The 25,141-nt window shown below is 43.8% G+C and overlaps 1 protein-coding gene across 2 annotated transcripts in view; it reads right to left on the reverse strand.

The window, feature by feature from the left end:
* Positions 1 to 268: 268 nt before the first annotated feature.
* KCNK10 (potassium two pore domain channel subfamily K member 10) overlaps positions 269 to 25,141 on the reverse strand; it is a 116,996-nt gene continuing 92,123 nt past the window's right edge. For both annotated transcript variants that reach the window (XM_081048519.1, XM_081048518.1), the window contains exons 5-7: positions 8,010 to 8,196; positions 3,984 to 4,126; positions 269 to 2,113 (exon numbers count right to left, since the gene is read on the reverse strand). In XM_081048519.1, the coding sequence (XP_080904645.1) occupies positions 1,490 to 2,113; positions 3,984 to 4,126; positions 8,010 to 8,196 (954 nt within the window). In that variant the 3' untranslated portion in view covers positions 269 to 1,489. The remainder of the gene's footprint in view (positions 2,114 to 3,983; positions 4,127 to 8,009; positions 8,197 to 25,141) is intronic.

Raw genomic sequence — 25,141 nt, forward strand, 5'->3', positions numbered from 1 at the left:
ATTGGCCTAGTTCGTATTTTTCCCTTTCTGACAAAAAGCCATTTAAATACTTCCTCTCAAATCTTATGACTAGCCATTTTCCCACTTTCCTTCACTCATGTTTTAACCCCATGGAGCAATCATAATTACTATGTGTTGGTTATTGTCTGCCTTGAAACAATCAGTCACATTGGTGTTCCAGTTGGTGTTCCAACAGCACGTATGACGTAAAGAAACAAGCAAGGAAAAGTAATGCTTTCAAAATAAAGGAATGCCCAAACATGAAAGTAAAATATTTTAAATACTTCTTTTCAGTATTTTTTTAAATGGCATTAATGGCACTTAAGCTGCAAGCAATTAAAACAATTCCATCTTCTTGTATGTACAAGGGTTGGTTGAGGGATTAGTTTTCCTTTTGTTTGGAGATAACAAGACTGGATCTTGTAACTATGTCTACCCTAAGACACCCAAAAGGACAAAAAGCCCTGAGATGGAATGATGCCATGGTCCTCCTTGGTATGCCTCAGACATGCAGGATGTCTATTTTTATAAAAATTTAGGATCAGCTAGACAGAACAGCAAGCCACTGGCATCATGCAAGGCAATAGTTTTGGTATTTTTCCCCCTCTTATAAAAACAAGTTATAAGTGAAGTTCCACTAGAAAAGTGGAACATGTCAAACATGAACATTTCAAAGCCAGTTTATGTTCACCAACGCACCCACTGAGGAAAATGCATGATTTTTGCTTGTAACCATGCAGCCGTTGAGGTTGAGCTTTCACCGATGCCAAGTTCGTTTGGACCACCTACCCTTTTGAGAAAGACAAAATTCAGGAGGCTTCTGTCATTGGTTAAGGTGATAGCCACAGTGTGATGTTTGCAATTGTTTTTTCTTTTGTAATGAGGAAAGCAATTGCACCTTTTAGTATGTGTGCTCTGGTCTGCTTCCAACAAATTCCACGTGCTCTCAGGTCCCCATGGACATTCATTTGGAGCTGAGAAAGGCTAGCTATGCACTGAACGGTTTGTGTCAAAATTCAAGTTCAGAGGAACATGTCAAAAATGTCAACTCTAACCCTCGTTCCAGGTACCAGATCACCCACAATCTGGTCCCCTTGTGCGTGTGTGCATATATCACTAACGGTAGGTTCAGGAAATGAGACTCCATCTAAAAGACACACCTGTGCCTTTCAGAAGGCTGGTCTAAGGAATAGCTGCCCTTTTCTATGTGCCATGGCTGGGCGGCACTGCACAGGGGGACAGCCTTGCCACCGAAGCCCGCTTGACATTGGCGGCCATGACCAACGTCATGACCAATGGGAAGTGGAGTCCTTGTTCTTTGATTCCTTTTGGCAGAGCGAGCTTTCTCAGTCGTTTATGGCACAGTGAAATATATTCTTCAATGCTATGTAATTTCGGACTAACAAGAAATCTGTTTAAGGCACATGTCTCAGGGTGAGTATAAAAAAACACAACAACAACGCTTCATCAAGTCCCATGTGCTTAACACTTAGTTTCTGTCTTCAAGTAATGCGTTGTTCTCGTGTTCCCTGTCTTTGGTGTCCGTGGGGACCATCCCGTTCTCCACACCGGCCTGCGGCTGGATGCAGTCAGTCAACATGGCCGTGCTGGAGTGGTCCGAGTTGCACATCTTCTCCGTCTCCTCCTCTTTCTTCTTCTCTTCGTCCAGGGAGTAATTCCGGAAAGTCTTGTAGATTTTCTGCACATCCTCGGGCAAGGTCTTTTTGATGTCTTTGTTTTTCCTCTTGGTGAGTTTGGAGGTGGACCCGAACTTGTTGATGATGTTGTCCTCGGAAGCCCCCTGCCCGTGCTTGTTCAGCTGCTCCGAGCCCTTCAGGCGCAGGTTGTTGGGCCGGTTGTTGATGCTCTCCTGGGACGAGGCCTTGAAGCGGCCGGCGTCCAGGGCGGCGAAGACAGAGCGCTTCTCGGGGGAGAGCATGTCCAGCGAGTGGGCCCTCTGGTCCAGGCCCAGGCGCCGGCGCTCCATGCTGCGGATGGTGGCCGCCCGCTGCAGCTTGTCGTGGATCTCCACGCTGAGCCGCCGCCGCGTCTCCCGGAACTCCGCCGTCACGTTGGCCTTCCACTCGGCCGCGTGGGCCTTGATTTCCCCCACCTAGCCGAGAGACAGAAGAGCAACAACTCGCTGAGAAATTCCTCTGTGCCAGAGCCCCCAGCACCCACAGCCCTGGGGCGTCCCCTGGGAAGGATGGCTCACGGGGAGGCCCAAGGCGGTGGAGCACACATCTAGGGGGAGGGGTGAAATGCTACCTCTACTGTAGACCCTCCTGTGGCCTAACCACCCATCTCAAGGGAGCAGATGACTCAAGGAGACACGTGCTGGAGAACCCAACGGAAGCTAGAAATTTGGAGATGGCGATCCAGTCATGTGTCCACTACTTTAATTGTATGGCCTCATTCCTCCAACATAATGGGGGTGGGCGGGTGGGGAGGGGGATCACATCCAGAGTTTTTAGTGTCATATGAGATAAAGGCATGCATGTAGCTCAGTTCTGGGCACAAAGCACGTGTTCAGCAGATCCTTTGCCCTTCCCTGTCCCTCCAATGGGACCAACCTGTCCCAGTTAGCCTGGGACTGTCCTGATTTTAAAAGGCAAAGTTCTGTGTCCTGTGTCCTAGGTACCCACTCGGTCCTGAGCCAATCGGGGCTGTTGGTCACCCTGTACCTGGGCCATGCTATGGTCAAGTGCTGTCAGGCTTGCCCTGGTTTAAGAAGATCCTCCAGGGCACCTGGTAACTAAATTTCTCTGGTCATGATGCATAAAGGGGGTGTGTTCTGCCAAAGCCCACAGAACACGCTTCTTTAGAGTGAGGTTTTGCGGGAGCAGCAGTACCCAATTTCGGGGCTCGTACTCAGCAGGCAAATAGTACCCATCCTGTGCTTTCATATACAGATGAGCAACTCAGATTTTTGCACTGAGGAAAGTCACTATTTATGTTGTTACTCTCTCTTTCATTACAGCTGATTTTCGGCAGGTCAGTTAGCTATCTGGGGCATCAAACTGGATGTAGACTGCATTGCCAGTGTCTCTGTAAGCCAGGAAAAGGAACATTGTGCCCAGGAAACTTTCTCCACTCGGCAACTTTCTCCCGGGGTCTGCTACACAGTCTGGGAAGTAAACAGTTGCCCTTAAAGAGGCTGTCCCTCTTTTTATTTCCTTAGTTTTTATCTCCTTTACTTTCTTTACCTCTTCCCTTCTCTTTCCCTTGCTGCCTCCTTTCTTATTTCTTTTCTTCTCTTTCTAGAAGAACTACATGGACTTTTTTTAAAAAAAACTCACGAAATCTACCTTTCCTTCTTATGCCTTCCTTTTTTTTTTGCCTTTTTGTAGGTTTCTGTGCACATTTATATGAGGGAGTGAAGATTGCATGCCCCTGGCCACAGGGATATACTTATTTGTACAGACCGGACAACCAGAAGGGGACACAGGTGAAAGGAACCCCTCAAGGGCACTTCTGCATGGCTAGCCACCATTCAGTGACTTCAGTCTCCTACAGAATGGAGAAACACTCGTGGCATTCAACTGCATTTCCATACAGTCCACGAGGCCTGTACACCTGAAGGACAGGCCAGTTTTTCAAGCTTTTTATGAATTTTTTAAGCCTCCCCCGTGTATTTACTGATAAGGGGCAATTGCACACCTCCTTCAACATAGTCTACTACTGCTATTTTTTTTTTTCTTTTCCTTTTCCTTTTTAAAAATCAGTTCTTGTTTACTAGCCTTTCCAGGATCCATTGGTGGGTAAGTGAGTCACCTGCCACATTTTCTCACCTGCCAGAAAAAGATCCAAAACTAATTGCTATTCGATCTAACTTGGCTTTTAGGTAATGATTCAAACCCAGGAAGCCTTAGGAGGCCTCCATTTAGTGAGAATTGCTCTAGCCAATAGAACAGAGACAGGAAATTCTTGACATGATCTCATCTGATCTCAAGAATATTCGCAGAATGTGGAAGGGGTCCTACCTCTTCTTTTGTCTTTTTGGACAGAACCCGTAGCCAATCTCCGATCATACTGAGGACAGCTGCAAAGTAGGCAAGGCCAACAAGGATCCAGAACCACACTAGGGGCTTATACCACTCCCGGTAATTGATGCCGGCATTTCCCCCTGAAAACAACCAAATGTTACTTTAACCAGGATCTAGCATATGGTCTTTGCAAAACAAACATATTCTGGTGCATGCAGCAGAAATGATGGTCCATGCATCATCCCACCACCATCTCACACTTAACTGTTAGGCCTGCTGTATACAAGATGTGACAGGGGTTGGAAGACAAGGAAAAGATGTGAGCTGTTCCTAAGGGAAAAGGACTTGTGGCTTAACTTCCTTTGATTCTTGACCACTAACTGTCACACCCGTAACAAAAATGTGTGAGTGGCCCACTTAATCCAACTATTCTCAATCTGAGCTTGACAGTGAATGACTTGAGCTGGAGGACAACAGATCAGGTCCAGTTGTCAATTTTTTTCTTAAACTTCTGTCGATTTAATAAAAATAGTATTAAATATTCCCAAATGGTTTGAATTCATGGAACTACTTCCTTCCTTAGTGCATATGCATTTACCAAGAGCTGAGTGGAGGTGTGGAAGTGAATTTAGACTTAATGTCATACCTGAGACTTTGATCCTGTAATAGTGATTTAATGTTTACATGATGCTAATCCAAAGGATCAATTAGACTGAATAATTAGAATTACCATGCTAGAACTAAAAGGGAACTTCAAGGCCAGTTAGTCCAATCCCTTTATGTTATAAATAGGGATTACAGGAAAAATCCATCAAGCGACATTGGCGAGTTGCCTGATTGCATCGACTGGCTGTTCAGTTGAAAGGACCAGTCATTTATTCAAAATAATTAGCCTAATTTATTCTAGCTGTCCCACAGGCACTGCCAAAGGTAGCCATGAAAAATAGGTTCCATGCCCAGCCCCCTCTCCTAAAGAAGTAAGGAAGCTCCAGGAAATAATTGATGTTGTTCACACTCAGGCATTGCCCGATGAACTAGGCAGGTGGCCCTTTCTGAGACAACCGACATTAGCAGTGTATTGGTAATTATACTATTACATGAGTGATGACTAGACTTTCCCAATGGACCATGGTGGTAACTTCATCTAGCACCACCGAATCCATACTGAGCTCTTATGTTATCAATAATACCTCCCCAAGCAGCTGGGCAGGCACTGTGGCCCTGTGGCTCTTCTCTATGCGACCGAGCCCACTTTTCAATGCACCCCATGAGGTCTCAACAGCTACTGCCATTTCTTGTTTATTTTTTATAAAGAAAAAAGAGTTTTGTCTTTGTTCTTTTTCTTTCATTGTAATGTATGCCTTTTATTTTTTTAATCTCATTACACTTACTAGGGTGACATTACATGTATTGGGGTTAATAAAATTATATTGTTTTGAAGTGTACAATTCTATAATACGTCATCTGTATATTACATTATGTGTTCACCACTGAAAGTCAGTTCTCATGCCATCATGAGACCATATATTTGACCCACTTTATCCTTTTTTAGCCCCCACCTTTGGTAACCATCATACTGTTGTCTGTATATACCAATTTTCATTTGTTTGTTTACTTGTTTGTTGCTTTCAGTTTTGTATCCCACGAGTGAAACCATATGGTTCTTGCCTTTCTCTATCTGACTTATCTTAAAATTAGAATTCCAAACATTGCTAAAGGCCTCTGTGGCCAGCCCCTCAGGTGTGGTTTAGCTGCCTTTTTTCTTTTCCTTTTTAGACAACTCTCCCCTGCAGCTTTCTCTAGGATACCATTGGAATTCCTGCAACATTGAGTGGTTTCTGAGGTTCGTTTTGTTTCTGCACTAGACTAGAAAACTGCAGCTTTCTCCTTGGAGCTATCTGAGAGTAAATATTTACCTTAGCCAGTCACCATCACCCAACAAAGAGTGTCACTAGAGTGCGCTAGCGAACAAAGCGAGAACCACCCTCCTGTGTCTTCTGTATCAGCTGCTGGCCCAGGATTCAGAGGTCTGTGTGTGCTCCCACTCGAGGTTGTGAAATGTTGGGATGTTGCCTGGCTGTCCTAAAGCAAGCCAGCTACAAGATAAACCAGCACCTAATCCTGCGTGGCAATCAAGGTCCTGATTATATTTCTAGTAGAGCTAATAGTCTGTTAAATCACAGCAACCATCAGCTCTTGCGAATACACCTTTTTAAATGATTGGGCATCCTTCCCTAGCACTCTCAGAGGATTGCCCAAAGGTTGTGACACACGCCCACTCTTTTAAGGCACGCCTTCTTCAGACTGGTCCATGTAAGCTGTAGAAGCTGGGGCTTAGAAGGGCCTGGCGTAATCACAGTCAGCACTGTGAACCATAAGAAACCCCTGTCTGTGGAGACCTCAGAACAAGGGAAATATGGCTCTGTAATCAGCAGTAAAGAAGGAAGTTAAAATAGTGTCCTGTCTGTGACTGCGGGGGTCATACCCTCACTGGGTAAGTAAAGATAAGGTCAAGTGCAAGTGTGTGCTGCGTGCTCACAGTCCATGGTGGCTAATAAGAATAAACAAAAATCATGAATCGTTTTTAAATCTCTTATTCCCCGGGCTGTGCTATTTGTGCCCAGATTAACAGGTTGAATTGAGCAGTATTAGAGAGCAGGCAGGGATCGTCACAATTGTCCTCTAACAGTCCTCCGGACAGCCCAGGGTGAACACAGAGCGCTCTGAAACACAGCCTAGTGCCAGTGACACTTTGGGAGAACTTAAAGACATTTGTGAAATAGTTCTGCAGGCCACGTGTCATTACAGCATCAAGCTCCACTGAGTTTTCCCACAGACAAGCCCTGGAAGATGCTAAGGAATTAACTGGACAATCGTTCATCTTACTTTGCTCAGTTTCTCTGTGGTTTCTCTCCAGAGCTTCAGGCCTCTAATCAGATGGCAGCAGGTGACTTGCCCCTCAAGCTGAGGGGCAATGGTTACCCCTGCACAATGGTTGAGCACTGTGCAAAAGGAAAACTTGGGGTCCCAGTCCCCAGGATTTTTGCAAATAATTTTTAATCACTTTGACTTTGCAATTCTTAGTCCTTAGTCGATAAAAAGAATAAAAAACAAAAGCTGGTATTTCTACAAAGCGGACATCAGTTTTCATCTGCCTGATTGGAATAGCTATAAAAACCACTCGTCCAGTTATCTTTATCACAGAATTAACACGGAGGCACCGACACCTTTTGATGAGCTTCCACCATCCCATGCAGAATTTCCTGCTTTCCAGATTCCCAGGACCAGACCTGTACTTATGTGCACTGTCCTCCTGGAGAAACCAAGGCACAGCAGGATCGTGTACCAAGTGAAGGACAGCTGTCCCATTGAGAAAGAGAAGGGTGGCCTCCTTCTATTCCTGCCTCCCTACCACACTCTGGGAAAGTGAGCCACATAAGAAGCCTAGACCCTAAATGAAAGTGATGGTGGTTTTCTTTTGCTTCCATCACCCCCGCTCATTGGCATTTATTTGCACAATGTAGGCTGTTGCTTTTACATACATTCATGCAGAATCCATTATACTATATTACCTCAGGGGTGGGAGGGCAGTTCTCTGCTCCTGGTAGCCAACTGAGCCCTAAGTCTGGAGGCGGGGCAGGCCCAGGACAACTCTTTCAAAGATGATGGCCCTCACCTTGGTGGCATCAGGAAGCTTAACCTGCAGCTCACTGAAGGCTAAACTCTATGCTAATCTCTCCGGAGTTTCATATTTGCCACTTGCTAATATAGTCTTTATCAGTTGATTCAAGGAGACTTAATACAGAAGTCTTGGGGAGGAAAAGGCTGGCTTTCCTCACACATGGCAAAAGCCCACTGCTGACCACGGGCTAGAAATGAGCCTGTGCATAGCAGTGGGAATGCTGAGCCTTTTTCATTTGCTTCTCCCACAGCATCTTTCCTCGTGGTTTGGGAAAGCACTGCCAACAGAATATTTCCCCCACCCACGGGGGTCCCAGTGACGGGGATGCCCAGGGCGCTTACCTGCCACAAAATCACCAAAGCCCACCGTGGTGAGAGTGACCACCACAAAGTAAATGGACTCCAAGGCCGTCCACCCCTCGATGTATTTGAAAATGACAGCGGGGATTGTCACAAATACAATGCAGCCGGCCAAGATGAACAGGATGGTTGAGATGACCCGGATCTTTGTCTGACTCACTTGCTTTTTCTAGAAACAGCAAAGAAGAAAGATGGGCAAGTCAGCTTTATCACCCTGGATCCAGAGACAGAGGCACAGAAGAAAATGTATTATGTCTGTGCCTTTTAACCTCTCTTTGGTCATGGGCGACTTTGTGAGAATCTGATGAAAGCTGTGAACCGTCTCCTTAAAAACATGCACATACAGATGTTTTCCGGTGTTCTGGGTGGTTCTCAGGCTCCATGAAGCCTGTTCATGGACCCCAGGTCAAAAAATCCCGCTTAGGTCATGCCTTGACTGTCCTTTGCATGGTTCCATGATGCAGCCCAAATACTGATTCTATCTTCCTCACTAGTGCAAACAGAATGATTTCCCCTGAAGGGTTTCCTGCCATTTTTCAGGTGGTATTATTGACCTTCCATTAGGAGGGCCTTGTCTGGAGCTCTTCCCGCAGTGGTGGTGATGGATTTCCACCTAGTTTCCCTTGTATCAAAATGAAATGCTGGGGGGAAGGGGGGTATGGCTGACCTGAGACAGGCCAAAATGTTTGGATGAAAAGAAAAACATAGCCAACCCCATCCACATTTGTGGCAGGCTGTAGGCAAGTGCTTCTTTACCCTCCTTTCCCTTGCTGAGGTTGGACATTTATAACATACTTTTCTTTTACACACACATGTTTGAGCTGGTGCTGTGGTCATCGTGTTTGTTGGCTATATTACCTGCAAGGGACAGCACAGGAGTTCAAATCAGAACGACAGGCTCACTGTCCAAAATGGATTAGTAGAAGCTTCAGCTCATGTCAGCTTCTAAAGGAGTCAGTAGTGAAGAGGTAGAAAAGCATTTAGAATGGGAATTACACTGATATTGGGGCAAAGGAATCATGCCGATAGAGGCCAAAGCTGGACCGGAAGCATCATTGGTATTCCCCTTCAAGGCACTCAAGACAAGCTTGGCATTGCCTGTAAGCTAAAAACTCCTTCAAGTCTTCTCAAAGCTCCCAGAAGTGGCACTGGAGATTGTCCTCAGGGACCCTACTCCCATAACCCCACCAATACCAGGTACTATCGTAAATATATCTTGTGACACCAGAGTGCGTGGGCCCTTCATATTGCCTACATTGATTTTCTGCAAAAATACACCAAATTTAGGGCAATTGATATAGGAAATCCTTACCATGTGATCTATTTTCTAGTCATTGGCTCCAGTGAATTAGAAGGCAGAGAACCTAACAGTGCAGAGAGATCTGTGGATTCATAAACCTCATTTTACAGATGCAAAAACAGAAGCCAAAAGGGGTTAAAAGGACTTGCATAAAATGACCCTGCTAATTAGAGGCAGAGCCAAGATTAGAATTCTGATGTGATTAATTCTCACTCCAGGGAGTAATGATGGAAAAAGCTTTTCAGGTTGCTCAATAGGCTATTCACCATTTCAAACAAAGTTGCCAGAGTCTTCCCCTAACAAAAGAAACCAGCCTAACCTCTGTGAAAAACAGACCACCCTGTTTCCCTTCTGGGAAGGCAGGCTGAGAATAAAAAATTGTCCCTGAACAATCCGTCCAGGAATTCCCAAGCTTCAGTTATAGCCAAGACTTCTGGGCCAGGTTTCCCAGGCCCAGAAATGGTCTAGAAGAGTCTTCTCAGATGAACTACTTGGCTCACCCATGAAAAGGCTACTCAAGTAAATGACTAGGTCTCAGACAGAAAGGTTGTTACAGTTCTGTTACCTTTCCTCCTACAACCCTCTTCCTCTCTGACTTGTGAGGAGAAACATGAGTGCTGCCTCTTCAATGGAAAGCTCCAATGGGCAAGAGAGCTGAAAAGGGGGAAAGGCTGCTCTCATCTCTGATCACGGCTGCAAAAAACCATTCAGTCCTGCCTGACTGGGGTCCTGAGTCCCAGCTACATTCAATATGGCAAAATGGACAGGGCAATTAAATGAATAAGAATAGTTATAGTGGAGAAGATTTATTTGCACGAAATCTAAACCAGCACTATTTATCACAAAATCACACTGCTTATTTACCAGTAAGCAGTTCCAGTTCCTGGATCAATATATTCCCTAAACATTCATACGGAAGCTAAAGAGGGCACTCAGTATATAAAGTAGGAACAGGGGGAAATAATTTGATCCGTGCTCTTATATAATCCCCTCCCTATCTCCTCAGAAAAGTCATCTGGAAAAAATAAATAATAATTTATTGATATTTTTGAAACTGCACATGAAAATACCAATTTTTTTCCCACAAATAAAAGTACCATATCAAAATAAGTTACCTGAGAGCCACAGGAAATGCTTTACCCATTTCATGGATTTCTATATTGAATATTATAGGACCTTGTGGGGGCAGTTGAGCCCCTCTGAGAATCCAGGAAGTTATTTGTGATGAGCCTAGCTGTGTTTGCAGACCTGTGCCAAAATCCAGAGCCCAAAAGGAGATCTTACCAGATCCAGTTAATCTAATTGCTGGCAGTAGGAACATCCTTCCCCAACCCCCATCCCCATCTATAAATTGCCCTCCTCAAAAGCATAATGAAATTAAGGTGAATTAAATGTTTATGAAACACTTGTGAAGTCATAAATTGGAATGTTAATGCAACTGCAAACCAAATGAGGTTGAGGTTGGCACAGGAGGGCTGCAAGTCCATAGGAAGCTGGAGACATTCCCAGGCTCCAGGAGGTGGGCAGAGCAAAGGTGGCACAGGACAGGGTTTGTTTGGTGGCAGAGAGGGAGGTGTATAACAAGGGCTAGATTACAGTTGTCACCCCAATAAATTTAAAAAAAAAAAAGGCTAGATCATGGTGTGTTAATCGCATTATCTGTGTTGGAGAGTTTCTCTGCAAGGTCAACAAATGACCACTGCTCACTGCCCAAGCCATCCACTGTGTCCTTGGGCTTCTTCTTCCCAACAGTGATGCTTCCTACAGTGACGCTCAGAGGAGGCTTGGAGAATCTAATCACGGGGGTATTTTAGAGACTGAAGAAATCAAGTGTCCAAGTGTCTTGTATGCACACACGCACGCATGCATACGTGTGTGTGTGTGTACGTGTGTATGTGTGTGTGTGTGTGTACCCCTACTTCACTATAAAAGGAAGAGGAGTGGGTGTAAGGTTTTAGCAATATCTGCTATTCTGGACACCCATGTTTTTGTTGCCCTCTAGATATAAAACAAACAAACAAAAACCAAGTTGCTGAAATTGAACATTTTAAACTGTAACTTTCAAGATGGAACCATAAACTATCTTATACTTCATCCAGTGATCTGTAGGCTTCTTAGCCCCATTAGCCCTGCAAATGTTCACTACTACTGTAAAATGGTGTTTAATAACTTGTGGAGTCTCCGGCCAGACTGCCTGAGACACATCCCATCCCCACTGCTAAATAGCTGAGTGACCTCGGGCAGTATCTCAACTTCTCTGTGCATCAGTTTCTTCCTCTATAAAATGGAGATAGGAGAATCCACCTCATAGGATCGTTTGGGAGATTACATAAGTGTGTAAAAGCTTAGCACAATGCCTGCTAAGAGCTCAATGATTGTTAACAGCCATTTTTGATGTAAAAGTTCAAATATTTCCTTAGATGTGGACAGTGCCAGATTTAATGCTGCCCTTTGCTACTGAGGAATATTCCCTCATGTCTGGCTTAAAATAATCTCTGTTTAGCTTCAGGAGGTCACTGTTGGTTGTCTCTTCCTGGATACATTGTCTCGTATAATTCCCTCATTTTCTATAAGAAAAAAGTCCTCATTCAACCTCGGTTCTTCTGTGCTGATTCTGGATTGAGCTCTCAGTTTTAGCTCACAATCTTGAAAGTATTTTTATTTACCTTTCAATTAATTTCCTCCTAGTTCATCATCCTTCTGAAACTGCCAAGAATTACAATGTTCGCAATGTCAAAAACCAGCGGGGGAGGGTCCTTGCCCCTCCCCCAACACGGGCAACACTTACAGAATCAAGCTGTGTTTCCATGGTGGGGTTGCTAGGCAAAACCACGCTGCTTATTTACCAGTAAGCAGAGCAGCAAGCAAAAGGCTTCATGAGAGCCCAGCTATGACTGAGTTAACATGTTCTGGGACTGACAAAATTGGTATCCCAGAAGAGATGGTTCGATATAATATTTGGGCAGAAGTGATAGGATAGTTATGTATCTCTCCAAATCTTGTTTTCACACTTTGTTGATTAGAATAATGTTTTCTTCTCTTTATGCAAACAGTATTACATAAAGCTATTTTCTGTGTCCAACTGACACTAACTACAGGAATTTTTGAAGAACTCAAAACCCCCCTACTGTAGAGTTCATTTAGTTGTCAAGATTAAACGTGCAATTCTTTCAAAGAGCAAAATAAGTGCCAAAAGCATGAGGCAGGGGAACCAGCGCTAAGAACACTAAGAACAATCCTTCCAGAAAGGGATGTATGTGCTGACAATTCTGGAAGTTTACTCATTTCAGACCTCCGAGGGCTAAGCCATGTGTCCAATTTTCATTAAGCATTATGCCCTGCCTGTGTCCGTTCACTTCCACAATCTTATTTTAGAGAGCAAGTATATTTCTATTCATGTGTGGGCTGTTTCTTTACTTGATTTTTATCCTTCTCTAATGCCTATTCTTTTTTTCACTTTTATGTTGTTTCTTAGAATTCTGAAATTAGCAATCCAAGTTGTTGTGTCTGGCTGAGAAATTGTTTCTAACGTGTGATTCGTAGCCACGACATTGGAGATTTTCTACAATAATAGAGACACTGCAATAAAGACCCTAGGATGGGAGCCAGACGTGAGGAGTTCCAGTTTATGGCTCAGTTTGCTTTCGTTGAAATGCAGACATATCACCATGACAATACAATCGAACTGAGAATAATTTCTCTAAGGGGAAAGATAATAGGATTTGTCTGACAAACGAATTGTCAGACAATTCTCATATTGTGATATTTTCCACAAAGATCTCTTTTTAATAGGTCCAGTTCTAACTAATACTTTCAACATTACAACGAATATCCACGTAGTACCAGCAATTACATAAACTATGAGGAGACTTTTTAAATACTGTTTGTTTATAATCTTCATGGCAGAAATACTGTAAACACTCATTAGTGAGAATCGCGCAGTAAAATCTCCATGGAGACTATGGAAAATATCCTACTCAAAAGCTGAATATACAAATAGCTCGTATCTATACAAAAAAAAAGTTATAGCTAGCATCTGACTCTGAGCCATGCTGCAGCACCTAACAGATTATTAGCCAGCACAGTGCTTTGCTGGTATCACCATGAAAAGTTTTTGAAAAAACTTTTAATATATACAATTAAATTGTTTTTAACACTGAAATGCCAGTGTAGGTGCCTCTGAGATGGAGAAAATTTTAAATCCACAAATAATAAAAATTCCCAGCTGTTCCACTCCAGGAACACTTTAATTAAAGTCTTTGAAACTTTTCTGTTCTCAAAGCTGGTGGCTTTTAACATTTGAAGATAATATTCTATTGAAACACAAGATTTTTGCATTCAAATTTCAACCAATTAATTCAGCACATAATTATTAAGAACCTTTTAGATGTCAGGGGCTGTTCTAGTTGCAAGGGACACAGTAAAGAAAAAGTTCCTTTGTCATGCACACAGTCTGGTGGGCGGAGCAGGGTGAGAAGAATGGAGTCAGGCTGAAAACACGCTTTGTGGCGCTGTCCATGGTGCCCAGCCCTGGTCCAGCCATTGAAGGCAAAGGTTGGTGCCTACTGAAATTCCACTGATTCAAAATATCACCTGAGAGAGAAGAAAGGAATGTCCTTACAGCTCTGCCATGTGGAATGCACCAGTGTGCGAAGTGTGCCAACTGTAATGGACGCGATCCTTGGACTTTTGTTAGCTAAGAATTCAGAGACGATGTCACATAGCAATCACACCCATGTAGGAAACACCCAGATGAATCTTGACTGAAGAATGATCCTTCTCTTTAGTTGAGGTACGAAAAGCAGACTCATGGAAAGGAGAGGAGGATGGAGACACCTCCCGATGAGGCAAATCAATAGGATAACTCCTGAAAGTCTGATAGATGCCCTGCCCGGCTGCTCATGCCTCCAAATCCTAAATTTATCTAACCCAGGAGTCAGCAGCAAAATGAACAATGCCCTCCACACCATCACACCGACAAGCACACAATAATATTGTTACAGTAATAATGCTACAGACAAGTGAAAGGTAGACACCCTCTTCTCCCTCAGCTAGCTAACGAGGATCCAAGGTTCATTGGCCATAAGTCCACATAAGGGCATAGTCAGGACACGAGATTCCCCCAAATAGAATAAATGTTTTTTGCCACCCCCGCTACTTCTCTCCTTGCGCAGGGAGCCCGATCACTGTAACACACATGGCCTCCAGCCTTACTCTGACCCAGGACCTGAGGACTTGGCCTCTTCCTCTCCCCCTCCTTTTGGGAGCACATTGCCCTCCAGAAGTTTCCCTAGTAATCTCTTGTCTGATTCTAGGGTTGTATTAGGAAACCCATTTGTCCATAGATAGAAGCCATGTTCTCCAAGTGTCGAGGGAATATAGTAATATTAAGCTTCAATCTGTCTTCTCCTCAGTTGGAGCCCTTCTCTACTGTGGGCACCAACTGCTGCACCACCTGTGCACAGCCTGCCTCTCCCAAGCCCTGGATCTTTCTAAGTCTCTTGAACAAAGAGTGAGGGACTTGGGCACCGAATGGAGTGGAGACGTGAAGGGAGAACCTTGCCTCCAATCAAGGTAGAATTGAACAGTATTAGGTGGGAGCTTCCATGGGAGGGGAGTAGGTGGAAAGTAGCAGTGAACCCACCACTGGTTTCCATAAAGAAGCAGGGACCTTGTGGAATCCATTCTGGGGGCTCGTGGCCAAGTGGTGATATTGTATCCCTTTTCTAGGGACAGTCACAAGGGTGGTTCTAGCAGCAACATCCAGGGCCCAGAATCAGTGGGGACAGCAGAGCCAGCTGCTGTCTGTACCAGGCAGACAGCAGTGGCTTCTTCCAGGAACAGTCTGTGGCACGATTTGGGTCACTGTTCTCATCTAAGTACCTCTCATATCTCCAATCAACCCAGAGATTCAGTAATTATCTAAGATCCTTTTAAAAAGCTTTTTTGGACTGGCCCAGTGGCTCAGGCAGTTGGAGCTTCGTGCTCCTAACTCCGAAGGCTGCCAGTTCGATTCCCACATGGGCCAGTGGGCTCTCAACCACCAAGTTGCCAGTTCAACTCCTTGAGTCCCGCAAGGGATGGTGGGCTCGGCCCCCTGCAACTAAGATTGAACAGGGCACCTTGAGCTGAGCTGCCGCTGAGCTCCCGGATGGCTCAGTTGGTTGGAGCGCATCCTCTCAACCCAAGGTTGTTGGTTTGACTTCCGCAAGGGATGGTGGGCTGTGCCCCCTGCAACTAGCAACGGCAACTGGACCTGGAGCTGAGTTGCGCCCTCCACAACTTGACTTGGAAAAAAGTCCTGGAAGTACACACTGTTCCCCAATAAAGTCCTGTTCCCCTTCCCCAATAAAATATTTTTTTTAAATAAAGCTTTTGTTTCTGCTTAAATTGTCATAGTTGATTTCTCTTGATTCAGCTAAGCTGCCTGCCTTCTCTTGGAAGTCAGGGTAAGCTGGCTTCAGCCACTTAGAGGCAGGTCAGGTATACAGTCCCACAGTGATAGACGTACAATTCTGTTCCAAGGTCGACTAGAACTGTAGCATAGGCCGATGTCATTTTACTGCTTTAATACTATTTCTCTGACATTCCTAAATCTTCAGAAAAGTCTTATCAAAAATTACAGCTAGTTTTGGCTGTGGATGGAAGGGTTTGTGTCCATTCCTGGGATGGAGAGTTATAGGGAGAGCAGTGCCAGCCTCCTCCCCCAGGCTAGCAAGGCAGAAGCAACTACTAACAGAGGCAGAGGTCTCTTCCTCCTGCAGGAGGTGACCAGCAGCAATGCCAGGAGAACTAGATAGCTATAACAGGGATTGGCAATCCACAGGAGTTGATGGGGAACACAGGCTGTGGCCAGGACAGATATGGGCACACATGAGTGACCACTTCAGCAAGTACTAGAGGTCAGGGGTCCTTGTAAAGGAGAGCAGACATTTGGGCTAGGTATAGGTGCAAAGAGAAAAGATTCAGAAGTACAATTATTAATACGTTAATGGTGGATCTCTTTGGGTGATGGATTTTTAGTGAGATTTTATTTTCTTCAGTATACTCTTCTGTGTTTTCCAAAGTCTCTACAATGACCATATATTCTTTTTGTAATCTTTATAAAGAAAGGAAAGGAAAAGGAGGAGAGGTGGGAAAGAATGAGAAGAGAGGAATCAGGAGGAGAAAGCGAATGAGAGAAAACATCAAACATGCTCACAGACGCTCTGTGGTTCCTTCGAGAAATAGCACAATTCCCCTAAAATCATAATTTGTCTTCTTTTCTTTGGGTGATAGCCATGCCCTTGAGGGAAAACTAGGAGAAGGAAGCCCCATGATAAGGTAAGAGAGATGGGCCTGTCTGACCCTTCAGAATACCAGGAACACTTGCCAAAGTTGGCAGTGGGAGCCGTGACAAAGCCTTTTTCCGATTCAGCAATTGCATCACACTTGCCGCCTGTGCCACCTCCTCTTCCTACAGAATTCAGTCACCCCCTTCCTGAGCAAAACTGCTGGGAGCCCTGCTGTTGGCAAGCACTCACCTTCTCTCTGCCGTGTCTATAATACCAGTTATTTTTGTACCTTCCTCTCTAAAGGGAATGGGTCATTTTTTTGGTGCCCAAATACAGCACCATTCCATGCTTCTGTTCCTTTTTAATGGCTGTTCCATCTGGTAGGCTATCCTTCCCCTTTTTATGCTTAGCAAACTCCTGTTCATTCCTCAAAACACAGTTCCCACATCGCCTTCTGCAGGAAGCCTTCCCGCCTTCTGGTTAGAGTTCCTGTGTTCCCCTCCCTTCTGTCTTTGTTCCTTGCACGGTCCCCTGAGGGAGACCCACTCCTCCTGCATTGCTGCTTACCTGCATATGTGTCTCCCTATCTCTGTATTGTAGGTGCCCTGCACGGTGCATCATTCCACACCTGTTCCCTCTTTTTTGGCACAAAGAAAAAATATGAGAGGAATTGTCTAAGGTAAACTATTCTATGAAGAAAATAAAACTATTCATATAGCAAGAGATAAACCGCCAGGATTTCATAATGTGGAACGCTAATAGGAGTATATAGATAGGGAAACACAAGCAATGGACCTGCACACATGCACAATACGTATGTGTTGAATTGATTTGAATATTATCAATAGCACAGGAACTGAATCAAGGGGAGTGTCTTGACTATTTGAACATGGCCGGTGACATGAGAATAAAATTTATAAATGCGAATTCCTGAAGGTTACACAGGAGCTTCTGGAAGTTTTTTTATAACCCCATTTAGATGATAACATCCTAGAAGGTGATGGGTAAATCTGTGAGGGTGTTTGTGGTTGCCACACAAATGGAGGGACACTCCTGGCATGTAGTGTGGGTGGGGGCACTTCCTGTAATACAAGAGTTAGTGTCACAAATGAGAGAATTATCCTACATTTAGCATGAGTTTTGAATGTCCCACTGAGAAAAATTGATGTTTTTAATTACCTGAGCTGAGAACATAACTCCCTTTTACATATAAATACACACACACACACACACACAGTTTTTACACTGTTTCAGTATAGGCTGAATTTTACAAGAATGTGATTCCAACGTAAATTGTGAGAAAGCTGAATTTTGATCAGTTGGAAACTTGCCAAGAATTGTTCTCCGTTTTGGAAAATCACATCACTGGCAGAAAAGCCCTTTGTGGCTTCTTAGTCACTGACACAACGCATGTGAACCGGATAGCATTTGGAGCTACTGCATTCCACACACAGATACAAGGGCCTCACTGCTTCCATAGATCTCCCAGGTCTCATGACCAAGCACGTATTACTGAAACATGTATTATTTATTGTAAATGACCTTCCTTTTATTTCTCCTTCAGAGTATAGCTAGAAAATAGTATTGAAGTTTTCAAAATTAGGTGTGTAGGTAAGCTGTACTATCTAATATAAAATTCATTTCAATGTGGTAAAAGGGCATTCATATGTATTTGCTATAAAGGAGTATTGGGTATCACAGGGTTGAGAATCACTGGATGAAATTAAACTGTATATTGCATTTTGGGCTGACCTGAGAAGTCTGTGGAATTACACTGACAGGTAACTCTCGATGACATGAGAGTCCCTATACACATAAAGACCACGTGCAATGATCATTATCAGGGGATGGCTCCTTTCCTGGACTGCCCTTTCATCAAAATAATTGCATCTCAAAGGTTAAGACTGTTTTTTTTCCATTGACATTTATTTGCATAAAATACTACTTTGGGTTTCAAGATCATTTTCTATATCAAAATGTATGAGGTCATGTCCAGCAATGTTCATTCATTCATTTACCAGGTATGGGTGCCAGAAATATTAGGCTCTGTGCTACAGATTGTGTGGACCAGGCAGACAAGACCCACCCTCATAGAGTTCTCTGGTTTATGGTCACAGCAGGCGTCGAAAACGGATCGCCAATCAGGGAGATGAATGTCATTCTAGGGGTGTACAAGGTACAGTGGAAGGGGAAACAGGGTGTTGACCTCATATAAGAGACAAGAAAAAGCTCCCTGCAGAACTGACATTTACCCTGATAGTAGGGGGTTGTGGGAACTGCCGGAAGCACCGTAAATATCACATGCAAATTCTGGAGATGAAAGAGTGTGGCACGTTCAGTGCAAATGCACAGGTTCTTTGAATTTCCCCTGTGGGAAGAGATTTCTCCCCAGACTCGATCATCAAAGATGACTCCAAGGAAGAACACTAGCTATGAAAAACTTAAACTTTTGGTCAGTACGAACTTTTCACAAAATCTGGTTGGTAGGTTCATTTTTTGTAGTTGTTGTTTCCCTAACCATAAGAGAGAATTTAAAACTAAGACATTTTTAAAAACATTTTTAAAACTAAATGCCTGTAATACTTTTTAAAAAATAGAAAAGAGATGGGAAGCAATATGCCCATTTTCTAGACAGGGGGGCCTCTCATCAACCCTCAAAGTCCCCCCGGCGAGGCTCCCAGAAGCAGATGTCACATGTTTATACAGCCATCTGGACAGGTCCTCTTCCTCCTTTTCCGTGGGGAAAAGGTTCACAAACCTCCAAAGGACAGGTAGGAAAGAAATACACCTAATAAAACAGAATGAAAAGGCTAAGGACAATTGAAACTTTTTTAAAGAGCAGCAAAGACAAGAAGCAAAGAGTGATGTCAAAAGAGAAAAAAAGCCAAAGAGAAAGTGGTAATAACACTGCAAGAACACCATATGGCATTTATATGTCATGAATTTCATTTTAAATGTTGATATTTGCTTTCTTGTTAGTTCCACTGCCAACTCTGCTACAGTACTCAGTAAAACTCATTTTTTAAAAAATCACACAGAAGCTTTCTGTACTCTATCCTTAAAATCATATATAGATTCCTTTCCTTTTTTTAACTGCATGCTATATATATATCCCTGTTTCTAATTGTTCAAACTAAAGTGCAAAGTAGTGTTACATTAGAAGGGAAAGTCCTGGTAACTCATAGGAGACTCACAACTCATTCATTTGTGCCTACTCATCAGTAAGAGGAATCCAGGGTGTGGGATGTGGATAGGTAGACAGTCAAATACTACTAATAATAACAACATGAGCCCTTTCGACCATTCCCCAGGCTCATATAGGAAGATTGTTGATGTCTACAGTAAAATTCATTTCTGCCAAAGAATGAAAAAACTAACCTAGGGGCCACTTCTGTCTAAGTGGCACCATAGTGGCAAGCACGCAGTATCTAAACATGAGTGTCTTTCGAGGTGCTTTTGATATTGGAGAGCCAGGTATCCTTGGGGAAGGAAGTCTAGGAACACTTTGATGCTTTACAAAATCATGACCCGTGTGTTCAAGATCTAATAAGAGCACATGCAAGCTGAGAGGCCATCAGCACGTAGCTAAAATACTTTCCATTCTTTGAGTTCCCTTTTACTAGAGTCTACGTACGCAGTGGAGTATCATGGACCCATGTGTGTAAACAGTTGCAGAGTGTGAAGTGCGACTGAGGGAGCAGAACACAGCCTTCCCCCACACTCCCCTTGCACAGACAGACCAGCAGGGGCATGCTCAGACCCTCTGTATTCTTCCTTCGTTGAGTCATGGTCATGGCCAATGCAACTTTTCCTCCTAGGGCAAGAACTGATGACTGGAGCTTTGTCCCAGGCCCAAGCCCTCCTGTCCATCAGATTCCCAGCCTGTCACTGCCTTTTCTGCAGCTCCCTCCACTTTTCCAGCCCCACACCTCCACGCCCATTCCCAGGAAGGGTAGGTCCCAGGGCAGTGTCAGCAAGCTCTCCTTCACCTGGGTTTGTCAGGGGTGCTACCTAGCCTACATACCCTGGGTGCATGGAAAGGAATCTGGTTCATTGCTCTCTCATCTCCAATCAACTTCCAATCAGTAAGTAGTTACCAAACGCCTCCAAAGTGCTTTGCTCTGAGCAGGTACCACAGGGGTACAAGAGAAGAAAGACATAGTAGCCCTTAGAGTCAAGGTCCTTATGCTTTCCTTAAAGAGAACAATCTATTAGCAACATAAGACAGGCACATCATTGAAGATGTGTGTGATCACAAATATACAAGCCAGAATTCCCAAGTGCCTCCCCTGGGCTCCTACAGCTAACAGCATGTTTATCGTAACAGTGAGCAACACGTACTGAGTCTAACTCTATGCCAGACATTGTTCTCATGCATCAACTAAGGACCAACAGAGGTCCCTATGATTGTTATCCCCATCTTTCAAACAAGGAAACAGGCACAGCCTGTGGTCACATGGCTTGTAAGTGGTAAATGAGGGCTTAGACACAGAGGCCATGTGACTTCAGAGCCTGCCTGCCCCAGGCCCCTAGTGTCCTCAGTGACATTGGTCTTTATACATATCTGTTTCCAAAGAGAGAGAAAATGAAAGAGAGAGAAAGAGAGAGAGAAACTGTCTCTTGTTTATACCACATATCCCATAGAGTTGAAAACATAGAAGGCGTTATTTGAAAACTGCTTATTAAATCGATCTGGGGAGAGGTGTGAAGGAGAAGCAACAACAGGAAGCTGGACAGTGAATCTTTTTGAGGTGAATAAAGGGATTTCAGAGCAGCAGCAAGGCCTAGTGGAAACCAGACGTCACCAGTGTGCAGAGGCCCAAGTTGACCTGGTGTTGGGCCGCCCTCCCGCCCAGCAGCTCTGCTGCCAGAGCTGAAGAAGCAGGATGGAAATAAGCAGGAGGGAAGGCAGGTGCCAGAAGGAGGCAAGGCACAGGGCCTGGCCTCTCCTAGTTACCCACCCCCACTGGAACAGAATGGCAGCTGTTGGAGCAGCCAGAGCTCAAGGGGCAATCAGATAGCAAGTTACCAAATGCTATCTTTGTGGCCCATGAAAATTGAAGGGGGGGGGAACAGAAAATAACGAGTGTTGGTGAGGCTAGGGAGAAATTGGAACCTTTGTGCACTGCTGGTGGGAATATAAAATATTGCAGTACTGTGGAAAACAGTATAACACAAAATGAAACACAGAATTCCCCTATGATCCAGTAATGCCACTTCTGGGTATACACCCAAAGGGATTGAAAGCAGGAACTCAAACAGGTACTAGTGTATCCATGTTCATAGCAGCGTTAATCACAGCAGCCAAGAGGTGAGGCAGCCCAAGTGTCCATTGATAGAAGAATGGATAAACAACATGTGGTGTAGCCATACAATGCAATATCATGCCTCCTTCGGAAGGAAGGAACTCCTGTCACAAGCCTCGACGTGTGTGAATCTTTACAGACCTCATGCTAAACGAAATAAACAGCCACAGAAGGACAGATACTAGGTGGCTCCACCTAGAGCAGTCAAATTCATACAGACAGAAAGTAGATTCTAGGTTGCCCGGGGCTGGGGGTAGGGGTGGGGAAAGCAGACTGAGGAGTCATCTCAAGAAAGTTCTGGAGATGGACAGTGACGAAGTTTGCATGACAGTATGAAGGTACCAAATGCCACTAAACTATACATTTAAAAACAGTTAAAATGGTAAGTTTTATACTGTGTATATTTTACCACAATAAAAAATCGGCATAAAGAAAAAGGTGACGCAAGCTCTGTAATACACCCCACGCTCCAGAGTTGCCTTAAATGAGAACCTCTTTGAAACGGCGACAATGGCCAGGACAACAATGTTGATTCCACGGGGAAAAAGACCCCAGAATGACCTGGAAACAGTGCTGATTTGAAAAGGCAGTGTCTCTACCCTTTTCAGCTTTTCTGAGTATGGGAATCCCTTTTGAACATTTAAAACAACAAAAAACAAAAAAGAAACCTCCTCGATCGCCACAGAACTTTTAGTACCCTCTGACTGTGAAAAATAGCAAGAAGAAAAGATACTATGAACGCAGGAATCACCTTTGAAAATGAACTTAAATGAGTTCTTGGATGATGACCCCTCCACAAACGTTTGGGAAAGGGTAGTACCCGCATGAAGGAGACATATTGTTTAGTCTGTCTACCAGCATTACATGATGCTCAAAAAGATTCTCTGATCCTTAAAAATAGGGCACTTCAGGCCCTGGGGACCCACCACCCACAGGGTGAGAAGCACAGCTCTATACTGACTAGAGACTAAAACTCAGCAGTAAACTTCCAAGACACAATGCAAAACCATTAAGTCAAAAATGCTATGACGCACAAATGCAGTTCTCAGAAAAGAAAAAGCAAAGCGTTTTCCCTCAGAAAGATAATACAAAGTGTATTTCCTCTAAGAGGGATGCACATTTCCTAGGCTGGATTCGATCCTTGCACAAAGCCATCGGATCCTGCTGAGCAGTGTGGCGGTACTATGTCTGTCATGCGGGCACCTCCCAAAGGCACTGTTTCTGTTGGGTGAAGGTTCCGAATACTGGCACACCTCTCAGTAACGATGTATTCTAAACATTGTCCCTTTCCTAAAGCAAACGTTTCTAAAGCTACTTTTTATCAAGGACTACTGACACATCAGTCACTTAGAAATCATTCTCTTGGCCACCCTACTGTAAACAAACAGATCATATACCCAGCTCCAGGATAGGCAGAAGCATTTCAACAAAGATTTCTCTCAATTTTCAGGAATCAAATTTGACAGAAGCTACACTAGAATGGTTTATTACTTGCGTGACTAACAGGAATAGCATGAAGCTAAATGTAAAAGAAAAAGAAAAAAGGTTGTGGTTTATTTTCTTATATTGATAAATATTTTTTTTAAGTAAAGAGTTCCATAAAAGGGCAAAGAATTATTATTAAATCATTGCCTTCCAGAGGACCCAAACTAGCCTGTGAAAATGAGTGATAAAGTGTGAACAGGGGAAATCATCCACCTATTAAGCTGATTTTGTGATACTAATAAAAATAAAGGCTAATAAAATTCTTGCATTAAATTCATAACTGAAAAATACCTGGAAGTTTTCGAAACAGGTTACCATGTGGTTGATTTAAAGCATCACTAGACCTGTACTGGCCCCAAAATGCAAAGAGATTAAATATTTTAATTAACAAAAGTCCCAGGATCCTAGAAAGTGATCATCTCTTCAGTGGCATGAGCTAGCAGAGAGTGAATACCCATAAAAATAGTCTTCGATTGTATGACACTTTCAGAGGAGCTTCTTCCATCACATTCCTTGAGCTTAGGACTGAGTTAAATCCCCACTGCAAATTAATAAGCTCCGGATTCTCAAAACCACTGAAGCAGAGCATTGAGGCAATCGGTTGAGTCCAAAACGAAGTATACTTTTGAGGGCAACACCAGCTGACTCGGCTCACCATGGGCTTGGCTGTGAGCTGGGTGTCCTCTCATTGTCAATACTAAGTGGGTTGTACAAAGTGAAAGAACAGTGTGGAAAATTTTGTCTGACCAACAACTTCTCTCTTGGCGGTGAGCCAAAACAAGTCAGCGGTTAGGACAGTACAAGCCCTGGTTGTATAAGCCCACCATCACCTAGCAGTCATGAGCAAGGAGGCATTTACATCCTAGATTCATCTCCAGGAGCAGAGAATACCAAGAAAGAGATATCTGATAATAATGAAGCACTGTAAGGGAGATAGAACAGGTGTACAGAAAAGAATCAGAAGCTACTGCCAATTCAGAGTATCAATAGATGACATAAAGTTAGAAAACTAAAACTTCCCGAGAGCAGAAAAAGACTTTTCCTCAACTGGCCATCTTCCCCTATCCCCAGGGTTTACTAACCTTTCATGAAGACTTTCTGAACCATCAGATACTATCCCTATCTTACAAGAGAAAAAAGGAAGGAAGGGTAGGGGATAGACTGAGTGTAGGCATGCACACTGGAGCAGGAGATCTGGTTTGGAATACCTGCTCTGTCACTGATGGCCTGGGTGACCTTGGACAGGTCACAGAACCAGGGTCAGCATTCAACTCTCATAAAATTAAGAAGGTCTCTTTGAGAGGGTTGCTGTATAGCTTACTATAGTTAAAGCCCACAACCCGCTGTCTGGCATAGAGTAAACCTTCCAAACAGATTAACCACTTATCTCTAGACTCCCAGACTGAACTGCCATAGTACACAGTCTGGCCACAGCCAAATCCTGTTGGACAAATGACAAATCCAAGTCTCCCTACAAAAATCCCCTCATACAGAAGCTCATGAGTGACTGCCCACCCCAAAGTAACAGACTCCCAGAAGTTACCTGTGATCAAAGTTTGCCAGAAAGAAAAAGAAAGACTCTGTTAAAGCTACCATAAAAATGTGTAAATGTTAATCACTATCCAGGTATTTTAAGTAGTTACATTTTGGGCAGTCTGATCACTCTACTGTTTCTAGAAAAGAGTGAAGATGCATTTAAAGGCCATTAAAAAAACGATCCCAGAAGGCAACAGGAAACACCAAAGAGCC

This window comes from Rhinolophus hipposideros (genome assembly GCF_964194185.1).
Source record: "Rhinolophus hipposideros genome assembly, chromosome: 5".
NCBI lineage: Eukaryota > Metazoa > Chordata > Mammalia > Chiroptera > Rhinolophidae > Rhinolophus > Rhinolophus hipposideros.